This window comes from Macrotis lagotis, chromosome 1 (genome assembly GCF_037893015.1).
Source record: "Macrotis lagotis isolate mMagLag1 chromosome 1, bilby.v1.9.chrom.fasta, whole genome shotgun sequence".
Lineage (NCBI taxonomy): Eukaryota > Metazoa > Chordata > Mammalia > Peramelemorphia > Peramelidae > Macrotis > Macrotis lagotis.
Window position 1 is genome coordinate 756,821,386 of NC_133658.1, and position 27,589 is coordinate 756,848,974.

At 36.6% G+C, this 27,589-nt stretch overlaps 1 protein-coding gene across 1 annotated transcript in view; it reads left to right on the forward strand.

The window, feature by feature from the left end:
• The window catches only part of LOC141506593 (mitochondrial intermediate peptidase-like), a 134,720-nt gene extending 107,492 nt beyond the window's left edge, over nt 1-27,228 (forward strand). Inside the window, 6 exon segments of the mRNA XM_074213503.1 lie at nt 21,869-22,040; nt 24,957-25,044; nt 25,046-25,324; nt 25,326-25,711; nt 25,713-26,791; nt 26,794-27,228. Coding sequence (XP_074069604.1) covers nt 21,869-22,040; nt 24,957-25,044; nt 25,046-25,324; nt 25,326-25,711; nt 25,713-26,791; nt 26,794-27,068 — 2,279 coding nt within the window. The 3' untranslated portion in view covers nt 27,069-27,228.
• The last annotated feature ends 361 nt before the right edge of the window (nt 27,229-27,589 follow it).

Here is a 27,589-nt window from a genome sequence, read left to right on the forward strand (position 1 = left end):
TAGGTTCTGTTCCTGGTCGTGACTTTCAGGTAGCCCAATAATTTTTAAATTATCTCTTCTGGATCTGTTTTTGAGGTCGGTTATTTTTTTCCAATGAGATATTTCATATTTTCTTCAAATTCGGGGGTTTTTTGAAATAGTTTTATTTCTTCCTGAGTTCTTACAAAGTCATTGGCTTCCTTTAATTCCATTCTGCATTTGAAGTAGTTAATTTCTTCAGAGCTTTTTTATCTCCTTTTCAGCTGGCTAATTCTGCTTTTTAAGGCATTCTTCTCTTCATTTGTCTTTTCTATTGCTTTTTCCATTTGGCCTAAACTGGTTTTTAATATATTATTTTCTTCAATATTTTTTGTATTTCTTTCACCAAGCTGCTGATTTGGTTTTCAGGATTTATCTGCATCACTTTCATTTCTCCTCCCAGTTTTTCCTTTACCTCCCTTAATTGTTTTTCAAAGTCTTTTTTGAGCTCATCCACAGTCTGAGCCCATTTTCTATTTTTCTTGGAGGTTTTGGATATAGAAGCTTCAATTTTGTCATCTTCTGAATCTTCCATGGGACCAAAGAATTTTCTATGGTCAGATTCTTCTTTTTCTTTTGTTTGATCATTTCCTCAGCCTATGACTGATTTATTGCACTTCCAAGGCTTTGGGGGGTTTTAGGGACAACCTACAGGGACCTTAAATCCTCCAAGGTCTTATGAGAGATTCTGAGTCCAAACTGCAACCTGTATTTGAGATTTGAGTGTGGGCAAGCAACTGAGTCCTGCCCCAGGGAGAGCAGAGAGACCTCTGCAGTCTCCACCAACCCCCTTACCATCTGTGGGCTGAACTCTGGAGATGCAGGCTGGCTTCCCTGATTCCCACTGCAGGTTCACATCACAAGGCTGCTCTGCTCTGCACTCAATCTGGTGTGGCAGACTACTCTCATCAGTACTTCAAGCTGTTCCTGGTGATCCCTGGGCCAGGAGGTCTGGAAACCACCCCCTCTGCCATGGGACTAGGTGCCCCAGGAATCTAGGCACCCATCAGCTGTGCTGCACTGTGGCTGCAGCTACATTTGCAGAAGCTCTTTCCAACCCCTGGTCCAGATGAAACAGACCTTTCCCAAGGAGCTTCTAAGCTATCTTGGACTGGGAAATTATATCGCTCAGTCTTTCTGTGGGTTCTGCCCCCTCTAAATTTTGGCTAGAGTCATAATTTGATGGATTTTGGAGTTTTGGGGGAAACAAGTTTCCAGGAATTCCGATCTTCATGCTGCCATCTTGGTTCCACCCCCCTGCCTTTTTTTTCATTAACTGGAGTATAATAAATTCTATTCCAATCCTCCATTTTAATTCTGTGTGTGTCTCTCATTGTAAAATGTGTTTCTTGTAAGTAATCTCTACTTCTGGTGGTAGAGAAACATTCTAATAAAATATCCATTCCACTTTTGAATATTTCCAATTGTTGGGAAATTTTTTAAGAAGCATTTTTAAATTTTTTCTTTGCTCATCACAGCAATGATAGTTCCATTAATGTGTCATTTACTTTAAATCCATAACTCTTTCCAATACATTAACTACTCATTTTGGAGCCCATCTTATGTCCTAGGTGGAGCAATGGATAATGTTTGCAATCTGAAAACCCCTTCTTTTTTAGCTCAAATCTGACCTAAGACATATACTAGTTGTATGTAACCACTAGCAAGTCCCTTAAGCCTGTTTGCCTCAGCTTTTTCATCAGTAAAATGAGTTAGAAAAGGAAATGGTAAACCACTCCAGTTTTGTTGCCAAGAAAATCTCAAATGGGATCATAATGAGTCAGACATTACTGAAAGACTCAACAAGAACAAAAAATGAACTCCTTAAGGATAGGACTACTTTGGGCTTTTGTCTTTTTATATCATACCCTGCACATAACACTTAAAAAATTTTTTTTAATTTTACAATTTCCCCCCAATCTCACTTCCCTTCCCCCACCCCCAGAGAAGGCAGTCTGATAGTCTTTTGTTTCTGTGCTATACATTGATCAAAATTGAATGTGTTGAGAGAGAAATCATATCCTTAAGGAAAAAATAAAATATAAGAGATGGCAAAATTACATAATAATTTTTTTAATTAAAGGTAATAGTCTTTGGTCTTTGTTTAAACTCCACAATTCTTTCTTTGGATATATATGGTATTCTCCATAGCAGATACCCCAGAATTGCCCCTGATGGTTGCACTGATGAAATGAGCAAGTCCTTCAAGGTTGATCATCACCCCCATGTTGCTCTTAGGATATATAATGTTCATGTTCTTCTGGTTCTGCTCATCTCACTCAGCATCAATTCATGCAAATCCTTGCAGGCTTCTCTGAATTTCCATCCCTCCTGGTTTCTAATAGAGTAATAATGTTCCATAATGGTACATACACCACAATTTTTTCAGCCATTCCCCAATTGATGTACATTCACTCAATTTCCAATTCTTTGTCACCACAAACAGAGCTGCTATGAATATTTTTGTACAAGGGGTGTTTTTACCCTTTTTCATGATCTCTTCAGGTTATAGACCCAGCAGGCACATAAAATTCTTAATGAATATTTGTTGTGTTGGATTTTTTCTGGCTTCAGCTCAGTTCTTCCATGAAGTTTGTCTCTGACTGTTCCATCCTACAGTGATTTTTTTTCTCCTCTGCATTCCTGCAGAGCTGCTCATTTCATACTTAGCATAAAATATTTTGTACTGTTATTCATCTGTTCCCTGTGTGTCCCTTTTGTTTCTCAGTCTAGATTATAAGCTTCTCTGTCCAGAAGAAGATCTTATACATCTCTTTTTTTCCTTCAAAGCACTTAAAATCATGTAACTACTAAGGTAGGGTCTCAAGAAATAATTCCTATATGAATGTTATCTAGTCACAGTCTTTTTGAGCATCAGTTTCTGTATCTTCAAAAATAGAGGATGACTTCAAAAGTCCCTAAAAGATTAGGTTGTTAATCTCCAATATGATTATATATTTCTATGATACTATTTGTTGAATGAGTCTTTTAACAGCATGGGGGTTATAGCTAAAAGTGGAAGGTAAGTCACCTCCCATTTACATTGTATATATCTTATATGATATAATTTTTGGTATATTTTGTCCCATATGCTTAATATGTCCAAATATTCCTACAATCTCCATTTAATTTTATATTCCTATGATACTATTTAAGGGTTATAACTAAAAGTGGAAGGTAAGCCACCTCCAATTTGCACTGTATATATCTTATATGATATAATTTTTGCATATTTTTCCGGCATTTGAATGTGAACTCAGAGATCAGGAAACACTGGGTTTTTTCTTCTTTTTTTATTTTTTGCCTTTCTTTGTATTTACAATGGTTAGTATAGTATCTGATAAGTAGTAAGTTTATTGACTTATTGACTTTTTGATTTATTAACTTCATTGACTCCATTGACATATTAACACTTTGGTAGTGCCCAATTTCTTAGTAAATTATAAGAGAAGAAAAATCTATTATTAGAGAGGAAGAAAGAGCTTAGGTATTATCTTATCAAATCACCCCTTAGAACAGATTAGCTAACAATATATAGAAGCAATTGAACTGAGTAGCCAAATATCTCAATTATGTAAGTAAAAACTCAATATTCAACAACAACAACAGCAACAACAAAAAACAGGAAATCAGGCAGAAATTAGGCTCAGACAACCAACCACTCCACACAAGATAAGCTACAAATGGATAAAGGGCATATATAAAAGGTCACATTATAAACAAGTTAGAGAAACAAGAAAAAGCTTCCTTTCATATTTTAGGAGAAGGGAAAAGATAAATTAAACAAATAAGGGATAGAGAAGAGCATACAGAAGATAAAATAGATAATGTTACAGATCAAAAAAAATTCTAAAAAAAAACCAAAATAGAAAGGAGTTAGCTGGGAAAACAATCCTTGCAATAAGTTTTTCTGATAAGTTCTTGTTTCCAAGATTTATAAGGAATTGATTCAAATTTATAAGAAAAATGTCATGAGAGGACAATATTTCAAGGAAGAAATTCAAATCATCAATGGACATATATATGAAAAAAATTCCCAATCACTAATACTTAGACAAATTCAAATTAAAACAACTCTAAAGTTCTATCTCATGACCACAACACTAGCAAAGATGACAAGAAATTAAAATTACATATGTGAAAATATACTACTGTATTATTAATGGAATTGTAGGAGGTCTAACTATTCTGAAAAGCAATTTGAAATTGTGCCCCTAGAATCATTAAACCATACATACCCTTTGACTGAGTGACACCATTACTATTCGTTCCATATCCCAAAGAAATCTATTTAAAAAAGAAAAAAACCCCTAGATACAAAAATATAAAATCATTTTGCAGTAGCAAAGAAATGAAAACTATCAATTAGAGAATGACTGTACAATTATGGCATATGAATAATGGAATATTATAGCACTATAAGAATGATGGAATTATTGATTTCAGTGAAAACCAAGAAGAGTTATATGAACTGATACATAAGAAATTGAGTAGAACCAAAAGAACAACTCATACAGATAAAATTATCCCATTTAGGGAATCCCTTCATATTGGCCCTAGAAATCATAATACATTTTGAAGAAGTTACATTCATTATTAGAAAAACTCTCCTATTTTAAGCCCAAATTATCCCCCTATAACTTCTGATCATTTAATGTAAACTCCTTAATAGCAGGCACTACTTTTGATTTTATTGTTTTACCCCCAGAACCTAGCACAGAGTTTTATACACAGGAGGCCCTTAATAACTGCTTTTGAACTGGATTATATAGCATTAGATTGGCCCTCCAGATACATCTTTCTTCTAATTCAGAAACAGAGAATAAACATGTTCCATTTTACACATGAAGACTCCAAATGTTTAAAAATATCTATCATATCCCTAATTCTTCTCCAGTATTAACATTTCATCTTGTAACCAGACTTGGTACATGTCCAGGTTACCTAAGATAGTAGTATCCACATGCATGTAGATAGACAGCAAGGATGTGCTTCAGGGAGAATGAATCTTGAAGTTCCTTATCACATGGGTGAGAGTTGAGTCTGTCCATTGCCATAAAAAAAGGATGACATCATTAAAATTATAAGACTGGGAAAATCTCATTATCTTTCATTTAGGAGGTGAAAGTTCTGTTCACTAAAAGCATGGACTCTGAGCTGGGGATAGGGAAAAGGATACTATCTTCTCCCTCTACTTTTTAGGATTTATGGCCCTGAAAATTGGGTTTGGAATTTTATGTTTCATTTGTCCTTTTCAGTTCTAGGCAAAAGTAACAGTCTCTAGACTAGGAAACTCCAGTCATGATGACTGTAGAGGAAAATGCAAAGTGTCCCCTGTGTAGCAGGGAAAACATGAGTATGCTGGGATATAAGCCCAAGATCTTTAGATCTGGAAATTGATGGAACCATGTTAGGTAGGAAATGAGGTAAATTGTGAGCTTAACATCCCTCCCCAGAAAATGAAGTCATTTAAGAGGAGATTATTCCATACACACACATTCCAGAGAAGGAGTAGGTACATGTATATATGAACTTTCTACACCTTGGAAGTAAATATTCCTTTGATAATTTGACTATTTTGTGGTTAAATGGAACTGGGTTACAAGGGATCCCTTGCAACTGGTAAGGACTTGAGCCAATAGCAGACACTAAACACCCTCAGTTTTCTTAAGAGGCTTAAAGAACCCTAAGGAAGGAATGAAATGTAATAGATCTTGACTTCACAGATTAGGGAAGAGGTTAATCATCATTACAAACTGTTTATTTACTGAGATGATTATAAAATGTCTCATCACCCTAGTAAGATCTCTTTAAAAAGGTTCTCATTGGACTTCCGGCCAAGATGGTGGAGAGAAGACAGGCACAGTTCTAAAGTCTCCTGATCTCTTCCCCATCTATCACATGAAACAAACCTCTTAAAAGAAATCCAACCCACAAAACCCAGAAAGAAAAGCCAGGAGAAAGAACATCTACCTCAGGATTTGTCTCCCCCAGCAGCTTTGGCCGAATTCGGGTGGATGAGTCGGGGCTCAGAGGGAGGATCAGCCCCGATCAGCCAGATTAACAGCTGAATTGGAACCTGGAGTCTGAGGGCCTGAAAGCCGAACCTGCATGGATCAGCAGTGGGGCTGGATGGAAGGGGCTTGGGTCCGTGGGGAAGCAGAGGTGCTAGTGTTGGTGCTGTCCCCCAGGAGCTCAGGGACCAGGCTGGGGGAAGAGTTCTGGTGCAGGAGAGCTGCGGACACCATCCCTGGGCTCCTCAGATCTGAGAAACTCTGAGCCCATGCCTCCATTGCACAGAGGCCTCCTCCCAAACAAATGCAAACTACTTCTGCCTCAGGCCCAGGTGTGTGAGCAGAAGAACCAGCCCAGCTGAGGAATGACCTCAGGCCAAGGTAAAGCGCACCATTGATTGAAGGCAAAAGAATTAAATAGTTCCAACTCCTCCCTTCTGGCAAAGGGAGAAGGCCTCTTAACCAAGGTCACAGACACTCCAGAGAGGGCAACCAGCACCTCCTACTGGCCAGCCAGAGAAACTGCACTCAGTAAAGTCTTTAGTGATCTCAAGCCCAGGTGAAACAGCCCCCCCCCCAATTCAAGGTCTTCAGCATAATGAAGAAGGGTCAGCAGAAAGGTGGATCCATAGAAAAATTCCTGGAAGGAAAAGACCCCAACTCAGAGAGACCTGGAAGCTCTGAGGAGAATACAATCTGGTCTCCAGCACAGAAAGACTTCGTTGAAGAAATAAGGAAGGAGCTTAAAAATTTGGGAGAGACAATTAATACCTTGCAACAAGAAAACAAAACCTTAGAAAGTACAACTGGACAAACACAAAAGGAGAATAAATCTCTCAGATCCTCAATTGGACAATTACAAAATGAGAACAATTCTCTCAGATCCTCAAATGAGCAAATGCAAAAAGAAATTAATTCTCTCAAAACCTCAATTGGCCAAATGGAAAGCTCTTTCAAAAGTAGAACTGACCAATTGGAAAAGGAGTTGCAAAAGGTTAATGAAGAAAACTCCACAGAGTCAGTTAAACAAAATCAAAAAAGAGAAAAATTAGAAGCAAATGTAAAATACCTCATCAACAAAACCACTGACCTCGAGAATAGATTGAGGAGGGGCAACCTGAAAATTATAGGACTTCCTGAAAACATTGAAGAGAAAAAAAAGCCTGGACTTAATATTACAGGATCTAGTGATGGAAAACTGCCCTGATATCATGGAATTGGAGGGCAAAGTAGTTATTGAAAGAGTACATTGATTCCCACCAGAAAAAGATCCTAAAATGAAAACACCAAGGAATGTTGTAGCTAAACTGCAGAACTATCAGATAAAAGAGAAAATCCTGCAAGAAGCCAGAAAGAAACAATTTAAATATCAAGAAGCCACAGTAAGGATCACACAGGACCTGGCTGCATCAACATTAAAGGATCGAAGGGCCTGGAATGAGATATTTCAAAGAGCATGGGAGCTTGGAACGCAGACAAGAATCTACTTTCCTGCAAAGCTGAGCCTTCTCTTCTAGGGAAAAAGATGGACATTTAACAAAATGGAAGAATTCCAAAAATTTCAGATGAAAAGACCAGAGCTAAACAGAAAATTTGGATATCAAGCAGGAGGTTCAAGAGACACATGAAAAGGTGAAAAAAAAAGGGGGGGTGGTAAAAGAAAAGAAAAAAAAATGCAAGCCAGTAAGTTGAAACTGGCTATATCCCAGCATGGGGGTAAAAAAAAAAAGATTCCCATAAACCTTGAGAAATGTAACTCTAACAGAGAGAATACACCTAGCCAGAAATGATGGACATTCATGACCTATCCATGAGACTGCTATCTAATGGGATGTAACTGGCTTTAACCCCACTTGGGAGAAAGACTCTAATAACTCTCAGGAATTTTGACTCTATTCAATAGAATATACAGAACTAGAAGGGACAGACACTCAGAATTTTCTATGACTTAGATAGAATGATCTAAAAAAAACACTACCACCCTAAAAAGGGGGACAGGAAAGAGATGGGAGGAGGGAGGGGATTGAATGGGGTAAATCTCATTACACCAAGAGGTACAAAAAACCTATGGTAATAGTGGGGAAGAAGGGAGCAGAGGAGAAACACCTGAATCTTCTCATCAGACTCGACTTAAAGTCAACCTACACATACTCAGTTAACTTATAAAACATATAACCTTTCAAGTATTAAAAGGGGAAAAGGGGAGGGGGACAAAGAAAGGGAAGGGGAGTGGGGGAAATAAGGGGAAATAACAAAAGGAAGGGAAGGAAAAGGGAAAAACGGAAAGGGGAAAGAAAGGGGAGGGTGTGATATAGGAGGGCAAACACACTGAAGGGGGTGGTATTCAGAAACAAAATACTGAGGAATATGGATAAAGTGGGGGGAAAGGGGGAAAAATACAAACAGAGGGAAGATAGCATGGAGGGCAATAAAGAATTAGTAATCATAACCTTGAATGTGAATGGGATGAACTCTCCCTTAAAACATAAGCAAATAGCAGAGTGGATTAAAAACCAGAATCCTACAATATGCTGCTTACAAAAACTCATTTGAAGCAGAGAGATACATATAGAGTAAAGGTAAAAAGTTGGAGCAAAATATATTTTGCTTCAGCTGAAGCAAAAAAAAGCAGGGGTAGCAATCCTTATCTCAGACAAAGCAGCAGCAAAAATAGATAGCGTTAAAAGAGATAAGGAAGGAAACTTTATACTCCTAAAAGGTACCATAGACAATAAAGTCATTTCAATATTGAATATATATGCACCCAGTGGGACAGCACCCAAATTCTTAGAGGAGAAGCTGAAAGAATTACAGGAAGACATAGACAGCAAAACTCTACTAGTGGGAGACCTCAACCTCCCACTATCAGATCTAGATAAATCGAATCATAAAACAAACAAGAAAGAAATTAGGGAGGTAAATAGATTGTTAGAAAAATTAGATATGGTAGACTTATGGAGGAAACTGAATGGGGATAGAAAGGAATATACCTTTTTCTCTGCAGTACATGGAACTTATACAAAAATTGACCAATTTGCATATTGGTTACACAAGGATTGAATTGATCTTTTTTTCATTCTTTCAGATGGAATGGGTGAAAGGGAAAAAAGAGGAATCTTTCTAATTGAAAAATAAAATGGAGAAAGAGGAAATTAATGAACTAAACATGCAACGAAAAAAATTAGAGAAAGAACAAATCAAAAATCCCCAATTTAATACCAAATCAGAAATTCTAAAAATTAAAGGAGAAATTAATAAAATTGAAAGCAAAAAAACTATTGAATTAATAAATAAAACCAAAAGTTGGTATTATGAAAAAAACAATAAAATTGATAAACCTCTGGTCAATTTGATTAAAAAAAGAAAGAAGAAAACCAAATTGCTAGTATCATAAACAAAAAAGGTGAACTCACCATCAATGAGGAGGAAATTAAAGTAATAATTCGAAATTATTTTGCCCAACCGTATGCCAATAAATTTGATAATCTAAGTGAAATGGATGAATATTTACAAAATTACAAGTTGCCCAGGTTAAATGAAGAAGAGATTAAATACCTAAACAACTCTATCTCAGAAAAAGAAATTCAACAAGCCATTACTGAACTCCCTAAAAAAAAAAAATCTCCAGGGCCTGATGGATTCACAAGTGAATTCTACCAAACATTTAAGGAACAATTGGTTCCAATCCTATATAAACTCTTTGGAAAAATAGGGAAAGATGGAACTCTGCCTAACTCTTTCTATGAAACCAATATGGTACTGTTACCTAAACCAGGAAGAGTTAAAACAGAGAAAGAAAATTCTAGACCTATCTCCCTGATGAATATAGATGCAAAAATCCTAAATAAAATCTTAGCAAAACGATTACAACAAGTCATCACTAGGATAATACATTATGATCAAGTAGGATTTATTCCAGGAATGCAGGGTTGGTTCAATATTAGGAAAACTGTTAGTATACTCAATTATATCAACAACAAACCTATCAGAAACCATATGATCATATCAATAGATGCTGAAAAAGCTTTTGGCAAAATACAGCATCCATTCCTGTTAAAAACACTAGAAAGTGTAGAAATAAATGGACTGTTCCTTAAAATAATTAGCAGTATCTATCTGAAACCATCAACAAGCATGATATCCAATGGGGAGAGGCTAAGGGCATTCCCAATAAGATCAGAGGTGAAACAAGGGTGCCCATTATCACCACTACTATTCAATATTGTATTAGAAACATTAGCATCAGCAATTAGAGAAGAAAAAGAAATTAAAGGAATTAGAATTGGGAAGGAAGAGACAAAACTCTCACTCTTTGCAGGTGAAATGATGGTCTACCTAGAGAATCCCAAGAAATCATCTAAAAAACTACTGGAAACAATTAGCAATTTTAGCAAAGTTGCAGGTTATAAAATAAACCCTCATAAATCCTCAACTTTTCTATATATGTCTAGCAAGAAACAGCAGGAAGAGCTAGAAAGAAAAATCCCATTCAAAGTAACCTCAGACAATATGAAATATTTGGGAGTCTATTTGCCAAGATAGACTCAGAATCTTTTTGAAAACAATTATAAAACACTTCTCACACAAATTAAATCAGATTTAAATAACTGGGCAAATATCAACTGCTCATGGATAGGTAGAGCTAATATAATAAAAATGACAATTCTATCAAAACTAAAATATCTGTTTAGTGCCCTACCAATCAAAATTCCAAAAAAATTACTTTAACGAGTTAGAAAAAATTGTAAGTAAATTCATATGGAGAAATAAAAAGTCAAGAATTGCCAGGAGCTTAATGAAAATAGTGCAAAAGAAGGTGGCTTAGCCCTACCTGATCTAAAATTATATTATAAAGCATCAGTCATCAAAACTGTTTGGTATTGGCTAAGAAATAGAGTGGTGGACCAGTGGAATAGACTAGGTGTAAAAGCAGGAGATGATTATAGTAATCTGCTGTTTGATAAACCCAAAGAGTCTGGCCATTGGGATAAAAATTCCCTCTTTGATAAAAATTTCTGGGAAAATTGGAAGTTAGTATGGAAGAAACTTAGATTAGACCCACACCTCACACCCTTTACCAAGATAAGATCCAAATGGTTACAGGACATAGACATAAAAAACAATACTATAAGCAAATTAGAAGACCAAGGACTAGTTTACCTGTCAGATCTATGGAAAGGGAAGCAGTTTATGACTAAGGAAGAGATGGAGAACATCACTAAAAACAAACTAGATGATTTCAATTACATTAAATTAAAAAGCTTTTCCACAGATAAAACCAATGTAACCAAGATCAAAATAAATGTAGTAAATTGGGAAACAATCTTTACAGCTAATGATTCTGACAAAGGACTCATTTCTAAAATATACAGAGAACTGAGTCATATTTTTAAAACAAAAAGCCATTCCCCAATTGACAAATGGTCAAAGGATATGCAAAGGCAATTTACAGATGAGGAGATCAAAGTAATCCATAGCCATAGGAAAAAATGCTCTAAATCATTAATTATTAGAGAAATGCAAATTAAAGTTTCTCTGAGGTACCACCTCACACCTCTCAGATTGGCCAGTATGACCAGGAAGGATAATGATCATTGTTGGAAGGGTTGTGGGAAATCTGGGACACTATTATACTGTTGGTGGAGCTGTGAACTCATCCAACCCTTCTGGAGAGCTATTTGGAACTATGCCCAAAGGGCAACAAAAATGTGCATACCCTTTGACCCAACAATACCACTACTGGGTCTATACCCTGAAGAGATGAGGAAAAAGGGTAAAAACATTCCTTGTACAAAAATATTTATAGCAGCCCTGTTTGTGGTGGCAAAAAATTGGAAATCCAGTAAATGTCCTTCAATTGTGGAATGGCTTAGCTAACTGTGGTATATGTATGCCATGGAACACTATTGTTCTATTAGAAACCAGGAGGGACGGGATTTCAGGGAAACCTGGAGGGATTTGCATGAACTGATGCTGAGTGAGATGAACAGAACCAGAAAAATACTGTACACCCTAACAGCAACATGGGAGTGATGTTCGACCTTGAAGGACTTGCTCATTCCAACAGTGCAACAATTGGGAACAATTTTGGGCTGTCTGCAAAGGAGAGTACTATCTGTATCCAGATAAGGAGCTGTGGAGTTTGAACAAAGTGCAAGGACTATTCCCTTTAATTTAGAAAAAAAACAGATAGCTTATTGTCTGATCTTGTTACCTCTTAGACTTCTCTTCTCTTTAAGGATATGATTTCTCTCTCATCACACCCAATTTGGATCAAGGTACAACATGGAAACAAAGTAAAGACTGACATAGTGCTTTCTGTGAGGGGGAGGGAAGCAAGATTGGGGTGGAAATGTAAAATTCAAATAATATCTTTAATAAAAATAAATTTAAATTTAAAAAAAAAGGTTCTCATTGGGGACAGCTAGGTGGTGCAGTGGATAGAGCACCAGCCTTGGAATCAGGAGTACCTGAGTTCAATTCTGACCTCAGACACTTAACAATTACCTAGCTGTGTGGCCTTGGGCAAAGCACTTAACCCCATTGCCTTGCAAAAACCTAAAAAAAAAAAAAAAAAAAAAAAAAAAAAGGTTCTCATTTATCAAAGTCCCCCTTTAAAGCGTGGTACTCAGAACTATACACATCTTGTCACAATAGCACAAAGGTATGTTTGATATTTCTTTTACATATTTTTCTGTGCCTTCCAAACAATGGCATCCCAATACTGGCACACATAAAGTGTAGTTAAGCTAAAATCCATAGGGGTTTTTTTTTGTATTAACTTTTGTCATACCAAGTTTCCACCATTCTCTACTTATGAATTGAGCGATTTTGTTTGCTGTTAAAGGTGTATCTTTACTTTTGTCTCTTAAATTTCATCACAACTTTCTCATCCACAATTTTGATAAGTATATCTTCTATACCCTTTTTTAAGTTAATGATAAAAATGTTGAACAGTAAGGGAGGATTCTGGGAAGGTAGCAGAGTAATTCTGGGAAGGTGGTAGAGGTCAGAAAATTTCAAGCTCTCCAGATTTATACCACAAGGAAGATAAAATAGCACTTCAAGGTGAATGTAGAGTAGCAAAAATATGCAAGAGTTGGGACAGAACAGTGGTGCTCCTGAGATAACTGGATAAGATTCAAAGAAAGATCCGGAGAGGGAAGTTCAACCTGAATGAAGTGCAAACACCTCTAGGCTAGCCCTGCTGAGACAAGCAGCAAGCCCTGGGAGCATCTGGGTAGGGAGTTAACCCAAATAACAGCCACAGGAATTTTCACCTCCCAGACTGTGTGGGGAGTCAAGTGTCTGATCGGGGAAGACTAAGGGAATCTCTGCTTATAAGCTGTGCTGCCAACATGCAATCCTAGGCAAAAACGAACCAGCACATACCTGATGAGTGCAGAAGCAATGGAGTAGCCAGCAGCTCATCCCAGTATTCAAGGTGATTATAATAGCAAGTTACTATAAAATATTTTTTATATGAGCAGGCAAAAGAGAAAGAACTCAGTCATTGAGTTACCATGGCAATAGAGAAGACCAGACATCATCTTCAAGGATAGTGAAGGAAAAAAAAAGTCTCTCCTACCCCAGAGTCACATGAAATGATTACCTGTCCCAAAAGGATTTATAAAAGACTTCAAAAAATTCTTTTAAAAATCAAACAAGAGGCAGTTAGGTGGCGTAGTGGATAAAGCACCGGCCCTGGAGTCAGGAGTACCTGGGTTCAAATTTAGTCTCAGACACTTAATAATTACCTAGCTGTGTGGCCTTGGGCAAGCCACTTAACCCCGTTTGCCTTGCAAAAAAAAAAAAAAAACTAAAAAAATCAAACAAAACAAATTAGGAAATTTTTTCTTAAAAAAATAAGAATAATTCAAGAAAAATTATGAAAAGAAAGACAATCATCTGGAAAATGAGATCAAGAATCTTAAAGAAGAAGATGACACCTTGAAAGTTAGAATTGGATAAGGAGAAGTCAGAGAAATTATAAGAGAGAAAAAATATAGCAAAATCTAAAGAATGAAAAAATAGAAGAGAATATGAAACATCTTATAAGAAAAACAAATGATATGGAGAACAGATCAAAATAGGAAGAATAAGAATAATCAAACTTCCTGATAGCTATAATCAAAAAAAAAGAATCATGATATATTACAAGAAATAATAAAATAAAATTGTCTTGAGGTGTTAGAACAAGAGGGGAGAGTATAAATAGAAAAAACCCACCAATTACTGCCTGAAAGAGATCCAAGGAGAAAAATCTACAGGAATATTATAGCCAAATTCCAAAAATTCCAGATTAAAGAGAAAATGTTATTAGCAATAAGAAAAAAAGTCAAATATGGTGAAGTAACAATTAGAATTATAGAAGACCTAGAAGCAATTACACTAAAAGATTGCAGATCTTAGAATACACTCTCTCTCTCTCTCTCTCTCTCTCTCTCTCTATATATATATATATATATATATATATATATATATATATAAAATTGCAAAAGAACTGAGGTTGAAGCCAAAATATCACACCCAGCAAAGTATAATCCTGAGTGGAAAAAAATGACAGACTTTCAGAATTTTGTTGCAAAAAGACTGGAACTAATAGAAAAGTTGACACTAAAAATTTAGGACAAATTGCTTATTTTTTATACAAGCAAATGTAAACCATATGTCTAAGATTGGGTAATTGGGTAGTTCTAAAGAAAGATTGGAGTAGAGCTGAGTATGACGTGATTCTAAAAAGGTAAAGGTAAAAAGAGTAATATCATACAAATGAGGTGTTAGAGGAAGAAATGGCACAGAGACATTAGATGGGAGAGGAGGACTGAACCCAAATCTCATTGGAAATCAGTTAAAAGGGGAATCATACAAGATATATTCACCTCTTTGATTTCATGGTCTTCTTCAAGAATGAAGGACAAACATCAACATCATGTATATACATATATACATAAATATATATATGAATATAAAAATCTAAATTCAGAAAGAAATAAGAGGGTAAAGGAAATGGGGAAAGGATAGGGAAGGAATTCTTAGAGGGAACTACTCATCAAATCTGGGTTAAAGAGAAAACAATATATACATTTGGAATGGCATAAATGTCTTCTAAATTTACAAAGAAATAAGAGGGTGAGGGAATAGGTTAAAGGGATAATAAAACTTCATTTCTAACCTAAATTTTCTGTCTTTTTATTTTAACTATATTTTTGAGGTTTACAGTTTATGTTCTGACTTGGATTAGACAATTTTGACTTGGAAAGAAGGTAGACAATGCTGCATAATGAATCCTCTCCTACCAAAAAAAAAAAATTAGGACAGATTTGGAAACTAGACAAAGCTGGCCTGGCAATGAGGTGATTCTACCACTTTATCAACTCAATTGCTCTATTTTCAAACCCTTGTTTTGGTTGAAGTTGAAATATTCTAGGGAATTTACCTGAGTTCAATGGGAATTCTTGCCTCTTTTTTGGGTTGGATTTTTCTCTTTGGTCTCTGGGAACCAATGACTTCTGGTGCCCCTCTGATATTTTTAGGTGTTTCTGTATATGTTTTATTATTTTAGGAGTTGTGACTTTTGGCACCCCCATATGTGAGGTTTTGTTTGGGTGACCCCCTTCTTGTTTGTGTGTATGACTGTTAAGGTACCTATGTTTCTATGTTGCTCTTCTTAATACTGGTATTTCTGTTATTAACTAGTACTAGAGTTTAGAAAGAGTTTAGAGATGAAATTTCTTCACGTGGACTCCAGCTACTTGCCTCCTCACCTCCTTTGCATAAAGCAAAAAAATGTCTTTAAACTTACAACAACCAAAAGGGTGGGGAAACCCTTGGAAGACTCGAAGGAACCCTGTCTTTGTCCCCTCAGAGACGTTAGTAACTGGTGAATGGTGACATTTAGAAATTTAGTATCTCTTAAAAATCTGTTTCTATCTGGTTTGGTTTTTTTTTTTTGTTTTGTTTTCTCTGTGCCTTGATTGACTGTGTGTCTATTATATTTTCTCTGTCTTGATTTGGCCAACTCTGTTCTGCTTTTATTTTCCCTCTTGCCGGTGAAGTGATTTCTAACCATCTGTCATTTCACTTCTTTTTTCAGCTGTAAAGTAGGGGAAAAATGAGATGTTCTTTCTTAATATCTTCTATTTAGGTGCCTGTGGATTATATTAATTCAGAAATTGTAGTTTTGAAGAAAGAAAATCTGTTTTATCTATTTCTAACTTGGATAAAAATGGCCACTCATTTTTAAACTTTTCTTCTGGCAATCATTCTTTATAGTTTCTCTTATCTTCTACACTTAGAGGCTGTTTTCTCGCCCCCCCCCCCAAACCATAGGCTTCTCTAAGGCAAAGTTTGTTTTAAGAAAACGGGACTCAAAATAATAGAAAGGTATTTAGATTTTGACTGGGGATTTTAAAGATTATACCAATTAAAGACTGTTAAATGTAAAATGTACTGTCAAATTTGAAAGATATAAAGTGAAAAATTGGAATAATTTTGCTAAAAATTATATTTCCTATTTCTGAACTGTATACTTTAAGAAATGTCTTGTTCCTCACCATGTAAGACCAGAAGATGAAAATGTTGTGTTGCTACTTTTGTTAGCTATTTATCAAAATCTAACTACAGTTTGAATAAGATTATGATTTTATAATTTGAGTTTTAAAGTAAATTAAAAGTTATGTACACTGTATATATATAAAAATTGGGGAAATCAGATTTGAAATAATTTGAGATGTGCTCAAACTTGGGTCAAAGTAAGAGTTTAACATCATAAAAACCCTAACACACAGAACTAATTTAAGGAATTCTCCTGGAGTGACCAAACATTTGGTTTCATAACAGAAGATGGAAATCTTAGATAAAAATCTGTAGTATTTTTGAGTCAAGCTTTAGCTCTAAAGGGGAAAAAAGGCACAGGGCTCCCTATCAATTATTGACTGGCATTAAGAAATGTATTAAGTTATATGATTTCTTTTAATTAGGTAACTCTAAGACTGATCTTGCAAGTTCATCTAAAAATATATATTAACTCTGTCATTCATTGTACAAAGGCAAATGAAGACTGCTGGGGCTGTTCAGGAGACAAGTATTCAATCTCTTGGGGGTCTTGTGCTTGCATGCTGACAGAAGTCAACAGCAAGATCTACCACTGGATGGGTCTGAAGATAGTGTACATATCGTGTACTTGGACAACTTCTAATCCTCTCCTGATATGTTTGTGTTGCTTGATTCTAAGAATATTAGTACCTGTGTTAGGGCAACTGGATGGCACAGTGAGTAGAGAACCAGCACTCCAGTCAAGAGGACTTGAGGGGCAGCTAGGTGGCGCAGTGGATAAAGCACTGGCCCTGGAGTCAGGAGTACCTGGGTTCAAATCCGGTCTCAGACATTTAATAATTACCTAGCTGTGTGGCCTTGGACAAGCCACTTATCCCCATTTGCCTTGCAAAAACCTAAAAAACAAAAAACAACAAAAAAAGAGGACTTGTGTTTGACACTAGCTGTATTACCTTGGGCAGGTCACTCAACTGTGATTGCCTTGCATCCAGGGCCATCTCCAGTCACCCTGATTCATTTCTGGCCATAGGACCCAGATGACTGTGAAGGAAAAAGTGAAGTTGGTGACTTAGCATAACACACCCTCACTCAAATATATTTGTGTGCTTGTCATGGCATCACCTCCCATTCAAAATGAAGGACATTATTTATACCTGTGGTCCCATCAAAGTAGGCAGAAAACACATGCCAACAGCAATGAAACCTGAAAATATTGGACTAAAACATGGTGATTATGCAATGTATATATGATGTAATAATTTGATTGCTTACTGGAAGGATGTGAAGTGCATCACAGCCATTTCAACCATGTGTACAAATAATTCTCATGACAAAGTAATTACTGAGTGTGGCAATACCAGTGGTAGGCAGATAGAAAAGCCTGTTGTGTTAGAGGAATATAACTTAAAAATGGGAGTAGTAGATTTCTTTTATCAACTCTTGACATCATATGTATATATTTATAAGTCTGTAAAATAATATCAGCCAATTTACCAAGTTCATGAAATTGTTCTTGTCAATGGTTACATTATCTGCTCACAAAGTTCTGACAGTTCTACAAAACTTGATGGATCATTAATGACCTCCTTGCAAAATACCCAGTGTGCAGTTACATACAGAACAACCTGCAGACTATCAACTAATCCATTTACTGATCAAATGATTGAGTGGTAGTTTTCAGCATCACATTTTAACAAGTCTTACAAACCTATTTGTGAGGTATCTAGTAATAGAGCAAAATATGAAAGACATTAGTGTATCACATACTATAAACAGTATAATGTACCAATCAGTGCATGCAAATGTTTGCTTTGAACACCACTATAGACTGAAATAATTTGTGTAAGGTAAAACTCAAAAACAGTATTTGGAGTGATTTTTGTCATTATTGAGAAAAAAAAGCATGTTATGTGGAAAAATATATGTTTTCTGCAAGTTTTATTTGTTATTTAGTTGATATATGTTCCTATATAGGGTAGTTAGTAAGAAACTAACATAAACTATAACTATAATTGATCCCTTGTGAAATTCTTATTTTTGTCCAAATTTGGCACAAAATATTCATCATTGGGACAAAAGGAAAGTTTATTTTTTCAGTCTCAAAAGAGTTAACTTAAATTAAGGAGTTTTTAAGTTTTTAAGATGCATAATTGTGATCATGGTATATTAAGTGTCCTAAGTGTTCTAATATTAAGAAATATTGGAAAATGTAACAACTAGGACAGATTCTCTCAAACTAAACATTTGAGAATTTAAAATTGTTGACCACAAACAGAAAAAATCTCCTATGGAGCACTTTTGTTTTTGTTTTATATTGTTTTGTTTTGCAAGGGAATGGGGTAGTGAGTTGCCCAAGGTCACACAGCTAGGCAATTATTAAGTGTCTGAGGTCAGATTTGAATTCAGGTACTCCTGACTCCAGGACTGGTACTCACTGCGCCACCTATCCGCCCCCAGGAACATTTTTGTATTATTGCTTATTGTAATTCCATTGTCACTAAAATAATAATTGTATCTGACCCACAAATTATGCCCCATATTGGGTCTCTGACCAGTTTTAACTGGCTTGATCTCAAAGGAATTTAAACCATAGATATCTAATTTCTCAGGGTGGCCCAAACTTCCACCTACATGTTTCTACAATAGCAAAGACCACTTCATGTCTCCTAGAAGTTTTTGTAGTTACTGAAAATGGGAGAATGAGAGATCTGGAACTCTGAGAGAAAAAGCCCCTTGGGTTTGGAAAAAAAATTAGGGATTTAGTAAAACAATGCTTTTAAAAATAGAGTGTGGATTTCTATTATCATGAAATTTTAAAATTTTGAGAAAACTTTATTTGCATTTATTTTCACATTGCTACAATTTACTTGTTGTGAAAGTAAACATAAACTCCCCTACCCCTAAAAAGATAGAGAAATCTCAAGAAAAAATAAAGTGAGGAAAAAAATAAAAGTATACTTTAGTCTGTGTTCAGATACCATTCGCTCTATCTCTGGGATGGGTTACTTTCTTTATCATAACTCTATCAGAGAAGTTGCTTCAATATTTTTTCCCATAGTTACTATTGTTAACTTTATTTCTCTCCATCTTCTTCCCCTCACCCCCATTTATTCTCTCTCTCCTTTCATTCTGTTCCTCCTCAGAAGTATGTTGTATCTGACTACCCTCTCCCGCTACCTTCTCTCTCCTCTATCACCTACAACTCTTCCCCTCCCCCTTGTTCCCTTTCTTCAATCCCCTTCCTCCCATTTTCCTCTAGGGTAAGTTAGATTTCTATACCTTATTGAATATGTATGTTATTTCCTCTCTGAGCTATTTCTGATGAAAATGAAGGCTCCTTCCCCCCACCATCCCCCACTCCACTCCATTGCAAAAATTTTTTCTTAACTCTTTTATGTGAAATACCTTAGCCCATTCTACCTCTCCTTTGCCTTTCTCCCAGTACATTCCTTTTTCACCCATTGACCCTCTCTTTATAATATATTATACCATTATATTCAGCTCCCTCCTGTGCCTTGACTATATGTGCTTCTTCTCACTGCTCTTATAAATGAGAAGATTCAGATGAGTTATCAGTATCTTCTTCCCATGCAGGAATACATACTGTTCAACATCATTAAATCTCTCATAATTTGCCCTTCCCACCCACCCTCTATATGCTTCACCTGAGTCCTGTACTTAAAGATTAAACTTGCTGTTCAGTTCTTGTCATTTCAACAGGAAAGTTTGAAAGTCCCCTATTTTATTGAATGTCCATCTTTTCCTCTGAAAGAGGATGTTCAATTTTGCTGGGTAATTGATTCTTTGCAGTCCAAACTCTTTTGCCTTCCAGAATAATGTAATATATCTGGTGTTATCCTGATTGTAACTCCACAATATTAGAATTGTTTCTTTATGGCTGCTTGTAATATTTTCTCTTTGACTTGGGAATTCTGGAATTTGGCTATAATATACCTAGGAGGTTTTTTTTGGGGGGGGGGATCTCTTTCAGGGGGTGATTGGTGGATTTCTGCAGTTTCTATTTCACCTTCTGCTTCTAGGATATCAGGGCAATTTTGCTCAATTATTTCTTGAAAAATGAAATCCAGGCTCTTTTCCTTGTTGTGACTTTCAGGTAGCCCAATAATTTTTAAATTATCTCTTTTGGATCTGTTTTTGAGGTCAATTGTTTTTCCACTGAGTTATTTCACATTTTCTTCTAATTTTTGGTTCTTTAGTATATTTTTTATTGTTTCCTGATTTCTCACAAAGTCATCAGCTTTCTTTAGTTCCTTTAGTTCTACATGTGAAGGAGTTATTTTCTTCAGAGAATTTTTTTATCTCCTTTTCCAGCTGGCCACTTCTGCTTTTTAAGATTTTTTTCTTCTCATTTGCCTTTTGGGCTGTTTTTTCCATTTGGCCTAAACTAGTTTTTGTTTTTGTTTTTTCAAGGAGATGGGGTTAAGTGACTTGCCCAAGGTCACAAAGTAAACTGGTTTGGGTTTTTTTAGGTTTTTGCAAGACAAATGGGGTTAAGTGACTTACCCAAGGCCACATAGCTAGGTAATTATTAATTGTCTGAGACCAGATTTGAACCCAGGTACCCCTGACTCCAGGGCCAGTGCTTTATCCACTTTGCCACCTAGCTGCCCCCGTAAACTGGTTTTTAACATGTTATTTTCTTCAGTATTTTTTGTATCTCCTCCACCAAGCTGTTGACTTGATTTTCATGATTATCTTGCATTGCTCTCATTTCTCGTCCCAATTTTTCCTCTACCTCCTTTAATTGCTTTTCAAAGTCTTTTTTGAGCTCTTCTATTGCCTGAGCCCATTTTATTTCTCTTAGAGGCTTTTGGATACAGAAGTTTCAATGTTGTCTTCTTAGGGTGTATTTTGATCCTTCATGGGACCAAAGTAATTTTCTATCGTCAGATTCTTCTTTTTCTGTTGTTTGCTCATTTCCTCAGCCTATGATTGATTTACCACACTTCCAAAGCTTTGGGTGGTGGGGGGACACACCCCACAGGGACCTATGAGAAGCTCTGACTGCTCTCTTGCCTGTGCTCTGGTATGTGGATGACCACAGGCCCTCTCCTCTGCCCTGGAGCTGTGAGGAGAGTCCCTGCTCAGCTATGGTGGTATGGGGGCCCAGACTGTGACCTGAATCTGAGTGTAGGCAAACAGTTCAGTCCTGTCCCAAGGGGAGCACAGAGACCTCTGCAGTCTCCCCCCGAACCCCTTACCCTCTGTGGGCTGAGAGCTCTGGACACGCTGGGTGGCTTCACTGATTCCCATTGTAGGTTCTCACCACAGGACTGCTCTGAGGCTAGTGCTCCACTCTGGAGCATCAGAGTTCTCTCACCAGCCCTTCCAGCTGTCCTTAGTAATCCCTGGGTCAAGAAGTCTAGAAACCGCCCCCCTGCCATGGACCCAGGTGCCCCCAGGGACCCAGGTGCCTAGCCTGGATGCACTGTAATTGTACTGTGGTTCTTTCCAGCCCCCGGTCCCAGTGAAACAGACACTTTCTTGCAGAATTTAAGTTGTCTTGGACTGGGAAATTATATCACTCAGTCTTTCTGTGGGTTCTGTCCCTCTAAATTTTGACTAGATTTGACATAATTTGACAGCTTTTGGAGTTTGGGGGGAATAAGTTTCCAGGAATTCCTGCCTTCACACTACTATCTTGGCTCTGCCCCCCCTCCAATTGTTTAAAAAGGATTCTAAAAGCAATGACTTGTGTTTATGTCTAGTTTAAACATGGTTAACAACTAAATATATTCTACTATAAAAATGTTTTATATAAGCTGGTTCTAGATGCAATTTGGGATTGTTGCATTTTTTTTTGCATTCCCAAGTTTTGTTTATTTCATTTTTAAGCACAATTCTTAGGCAGCTAGGTGGAGCACCTGAAGTCAGAAGAACCTGAGTTCAAATCTTTCTAGCTATGTGACCTTAGGCAAATCAGTTAACCCTATTGCCTTAAATAAATAAATAAACAAACGAATGAATGAATGAATAAACAAACAAACAAATGAATGAATGAATGTATAAATAAATAAATTAATTAATGAGTAGGTAAATAAATAAATAAATAAATAGGTAGATTGATAAATAAATAAAATTTAAGCACAGTTCTTTTCAGCAACAATTGATAGAATGAGTTGTGAGATTTTCCTGTGGTGATTATTGCCACTATAAGATTATAGTCACTACATGACACATTTTGGTACTTTAGACTCTAAAATTTAATGCTAAATTTCTTTCTGATTGCAATAAATTGTTATTAAAGACTTCATGAGACTTAAAATTGGCCTTCTATCTGAGTCTGAGTCCAAATATTGAAATTTATGTTGCACCAATTCATATGAGGGTGGCAACCCTGCAGGATTTGGACATGAAAATTGCAAATAATGGTCTCCTTGGTTGAGGTTGGACTTTCCTAACTCTCCTTTCCAAAACATGACATTTGAACTGTCTCACCTGGCAGATTAAAACCATGGCTCAAGGCATATGTCACCTGTATAACATCTGTCTGAAAAATGACATCTAAATAAATAAGGGAATTTTCTCCTGGTCTTTAAAGCAAGGCTCTGTAATCAAGGCAAGTGAAATTTATGTAATTTTTTTCTTTGTTTACAACTATGTGAATTCTAAAAGTTAGCTAGGGCAGTTACATTTTCCTGTGGGAATGTAGCTTTTCAAATGCTATGGGGATATTTAAGCAAATGTCATAAAGATTTTGTGACATCAGGATATAATTCTCTGTTGTAACTATCTCAAGTTCTCTTTTAAGTAAAATAATGTCAATCAACTTAAGTATATCAGAAAAAATATGACCTATGGCCTATATAAAAAAAATTTGTTGAGAGAAATCCTTTTGCACCTACGTTTTCATTCTTTTTTAAACATTTGGGAAAAGATTAGAATTGTTTCATTTGTAAATATTAAATCACTTTTCTAGTAGAATCCTTTTTCTCTATGCACCAATTGGCAATTTAAATTATAATTTCCAGGATCTAAGAAGTTCTAAATTTCAAGTTTCTTCAATGGAAAAAAAAGATTTGACCTGATAAAATTTTGTGTTGAGATGTTTCCTCTTACCAGAAAGGAAGATATCTGCAAGCAAACTGAATTTTACAAAGAGAAGCCTGGAATACAAAAGCATATTAGATATGTCCAGACAAAAAAAGAAATGGACCAGAATTTTATATTACTGTTTACTTCCTCCTCTTTGTGCTTATTTGTATGAATTGTTTAATCAAAGGAGAATGCCTACTTTGATCTCTGTAACTTGGCCCTTGTGACTCTGTAAATGCATCATCCATCTTTGGCTCCTCATAGATTTTGTGCTGCTTAAACCATATCCAAGCAAATCTAGATCTCCAAGATGTGCTGTTTCTACCTCCAAGATGCCCCTCATTTCTCCTTCTCCTCAGTTGATCCCTAGATTATGATAATGTCATCTATGATCTAAATGGGGGAATGTCAAAGTATAATTTTGTCAAAACTACCATATTTCCCCATGTATAAGATGCTCCTATATATGGCACATCTTAATTTGGGGGCCCAAAATTTGAAAAAAAAAGTATTACATAAATTTATTGAAGTCAAGTTTTATTCATCATGAAATTCAAGGACCTTCTGCTCATAGCTTTCAGGCATCTTTTGGGCAAGTCTGGTGCATGAACACATGCTTAGTCCATTCCATTTCATAAATGTGAAGTACCAGTTGTGCCCTCTTTTGAAATCAGTCACTTCTTTTGCATCAGCAGTTCTTCTGGCCTCATGCTTTGTGAACACAGGAATTCCAATGACCCTATGCTCTTTAATCAATCTCTTCTATTCCTTCTCTAAATAAGGCCATTTGACTGACTTGCCTCTCATGGCCTTTTTCTGCTTTTCAGTAGAGTTTCTTCTTCCCATAGCCAGTCTCGGATTGGTTTCTCAGTTGGAGGAGGAACAAATTTAATATTCAAAAGCACAATTTCAATTCACTTTTGCAAACTGGATCTCTTTAAACTTGAATTCAACACTGGATGAAAATCTTCTCTAAGCCATTTCTGGGCAGAATGTGGCAAAATGTAACCTAATATGCTGGTAACAAATGTGAAACAATGAGCTCAAAGACAAGTTTGAAAAAGTGGAAAATACAGGTAAAAAATCTACAACCACTGTATAAGACATTCCCAGTTTTAGACCCCCAATTTTTCAAAAAAAAAAAAAATGTGTATCATATAGTTAGGGAAATACAGTGTATTCCTGGTCAAAAGTTGATTATCTTAGCTATTGTGAGGAATGGAATGTGTTCTCCTTTACATCTAGAAAAGAATAAGGTATATTCTTGGTCAAAGGTTGATTAGACCTAGAAAGGAATACTTGTCCTTTAAGACAAGTTCTTAAAGAATGCATCCTCCCGGCCGGCAGGCTGTGGTGCCGGAGGCCCGGCGGCGCCGGCGGCCCTGTGCCGGACAAGCGGCCGGGTCAGCACCAGCTGGTCCCCGGTCGGAGCCGCCTTCAACGTCCGCGCGCAGCCGGCGCGCAGGGAGCTGTTGGGCGAGTGCCGGGGTCTGTTTGGTGTCCCAGAGTTAAGTTATCCTGAAGGATTTCATGTTGCACAAGAGAAAGCCCTAAGACAAACTGAGTGCCTAGTAGAGAGTGCTTGTGCTACACCGCCTGGACCACAAACAGTGTGTATCTTTGATCAGCTGTCAGATACCTTGTGCAAAGTAGCAGATTTGGCTGATTTTGTGAGAATTTGCTCATCCTGACCCTGCATACAGAGAAGCAGCAGAAGAAGCCTGCAGAAACATTGGTACCATGGTAGAAAAGTTAAATACAAGTGTGGCATTATATCAAAGTTTGGAAAAATTATTATCAGATGAAAAACTCATGGCTTCTCTTGATCCTGAAACCAGGAAAGTGGCGGAATTATTTACGTTTGATTTTGAGATAAGTGGAATCCATTTGGATGAAGAAAAGCATAAAAGAGCAGTGGACCTTAATGTTAAGATCTTGGATTTGAGCAGTGCTTTTATTATGCAAAGCCACTTTCCCAATAAAATTGAAAAGCGCCTCTTGCCTGAGCATATCCTAAATAACTTTGTACATGATGGAGATCATGCACTAGTTACTAATTTACATGCAGTCTTCAGATGATTTGGCATGAGAAGTGGCTTACAAGGTTTTTCTTTACCCCAATCCTGACCAGCTGAACTGTTTAGATGAATTACTTAGCAGTAGAGATCAACTGGCAAAATTAGTAGGCTATTCCACATTTGCAAATAGAGCTCTTCAAGGAACAATAGCTAAAAGCCCAGAGATTGTAACACAGTTTCTTGAAAAATTGTCTGAGAAGCTTTTTGAAAGAACTATAAAAGATTTTGAGATGATGAAAGAGATGAAAATGAAACTAAATCCTCAAAATTCGACATTGATGCCTTGGGATCATCCTTATTACAGTGGTGCCATTCGTGCAGAGCGGTATAATATTGAGCCCAGTTTATACTGTCCATTTTTCTCACTTGGTGCATGTATGGAAGGTCTGAACTTACTATTCCGTCAGCCCTTTGGGATCTCTCTGTATGTGGAGTAGCCAGAAAAAGGAGAGGTGTGGTGTGAAGATGTTAGAAAACTGGCTGTGGTTCATGAAGCTGAAGGACTTTTGGGATACATCTATTGTGACTTCTTTCAGCGAGCCCACAAACCACATCAGGACTGTCACTTCACAATCCGAGGGGGAAGATTAAAAGAAAATGGAGAATATCAGCTTCCAGTAGTAGTTCTTATGCTGAATCTTCCACATTCAACAAGTAATGCACCACCTTTATTAACTCCTGGAATGCTGGAGAATCTTTTTCATGAAATGGGACATGCCATGCATTCTATGTTAGGACGGACTCGTTATCAACATGTTACAGGGACAAGATGCCCCACTGATTTTGCTGAAGTTCCTTCTATCCTAATGGAGTACTTTGCAAGTGATTATAGAGTTGTTAACCAGTTTGCAAAACATTTTCAGACTGGCCAGGCACTACCAAAAAACATGGTGTCTCGACTTTGCGAATCCAAAAAGGCCTGTGCTGAGGCTGATATGCAACTTCAGGTCTTCTATGCAACTTTGGATCAAATCTACCATAGGAAGCATCCCTTAAAGAGGTCAACCACAGACATTTTAAAGGAAACACAGGAAAAATTTTATGGACTCCCATATGTATCAAATACTGCCTCAGTCATCTTGTAGGGTATGGTGCCAAGTACTACTCCTACCTCATGTCTAGGGCAGTAGCCTCCATGGTTTGGAAAGAGTGTTTTATGCAGGACCCATTTAGCAGGGCTATGGGGGAGCACTATCGCAGGGAGATGCCGGCACACGGTGGTGGCAAAGAGCCCATGCTCATGGTTCAAGGTATGCTTCAAAAGTATCCCTCCATTGAAGATTTTGTTGGTGCTCTTGTTTCAGACTTGGACATGGACTTTGAAACCTACTTCATGGACTCCTGAATGATGTAGAAATATCCCATTATTTTTCATACATAATCATGTGGTTTAATAACCACATTGGAAATGGCATACATATGAAAACTTGTTTCTTATTTTCAGTGTTCACTTACGTTGCATAACAACTTCTGTAAATCCTTGTTAGAACTTCGAATAAATAATTTGTCCTATAATGAATAAAAAAAAAAAGAATGCATCCTCCCTTAAACAAGATAGTATTGTATAAGGATAAACTTCTGTGATGAAATTTTATATAACCTAAATAGCATGGCCTCCAGGGAGATTTAATGTTTTGTCTATTCTTGTTTATATAGAAATATATTGGTCTCCCTCTACTTGAGGTGTCATCTTGGATAGAAGGCCATCACCCATAGTGAAACCTAGAGAATAAAACTTCATGGCTAAACTATATTTTCTGTCATTTTATTTTATTTTAATATTATATTTTTAATGTTTATAATAGCAATGGCAAGCTTTTAAGATAAAGGGATTCCATATCGTAGGTCTAGAGTCTATGTACCTCC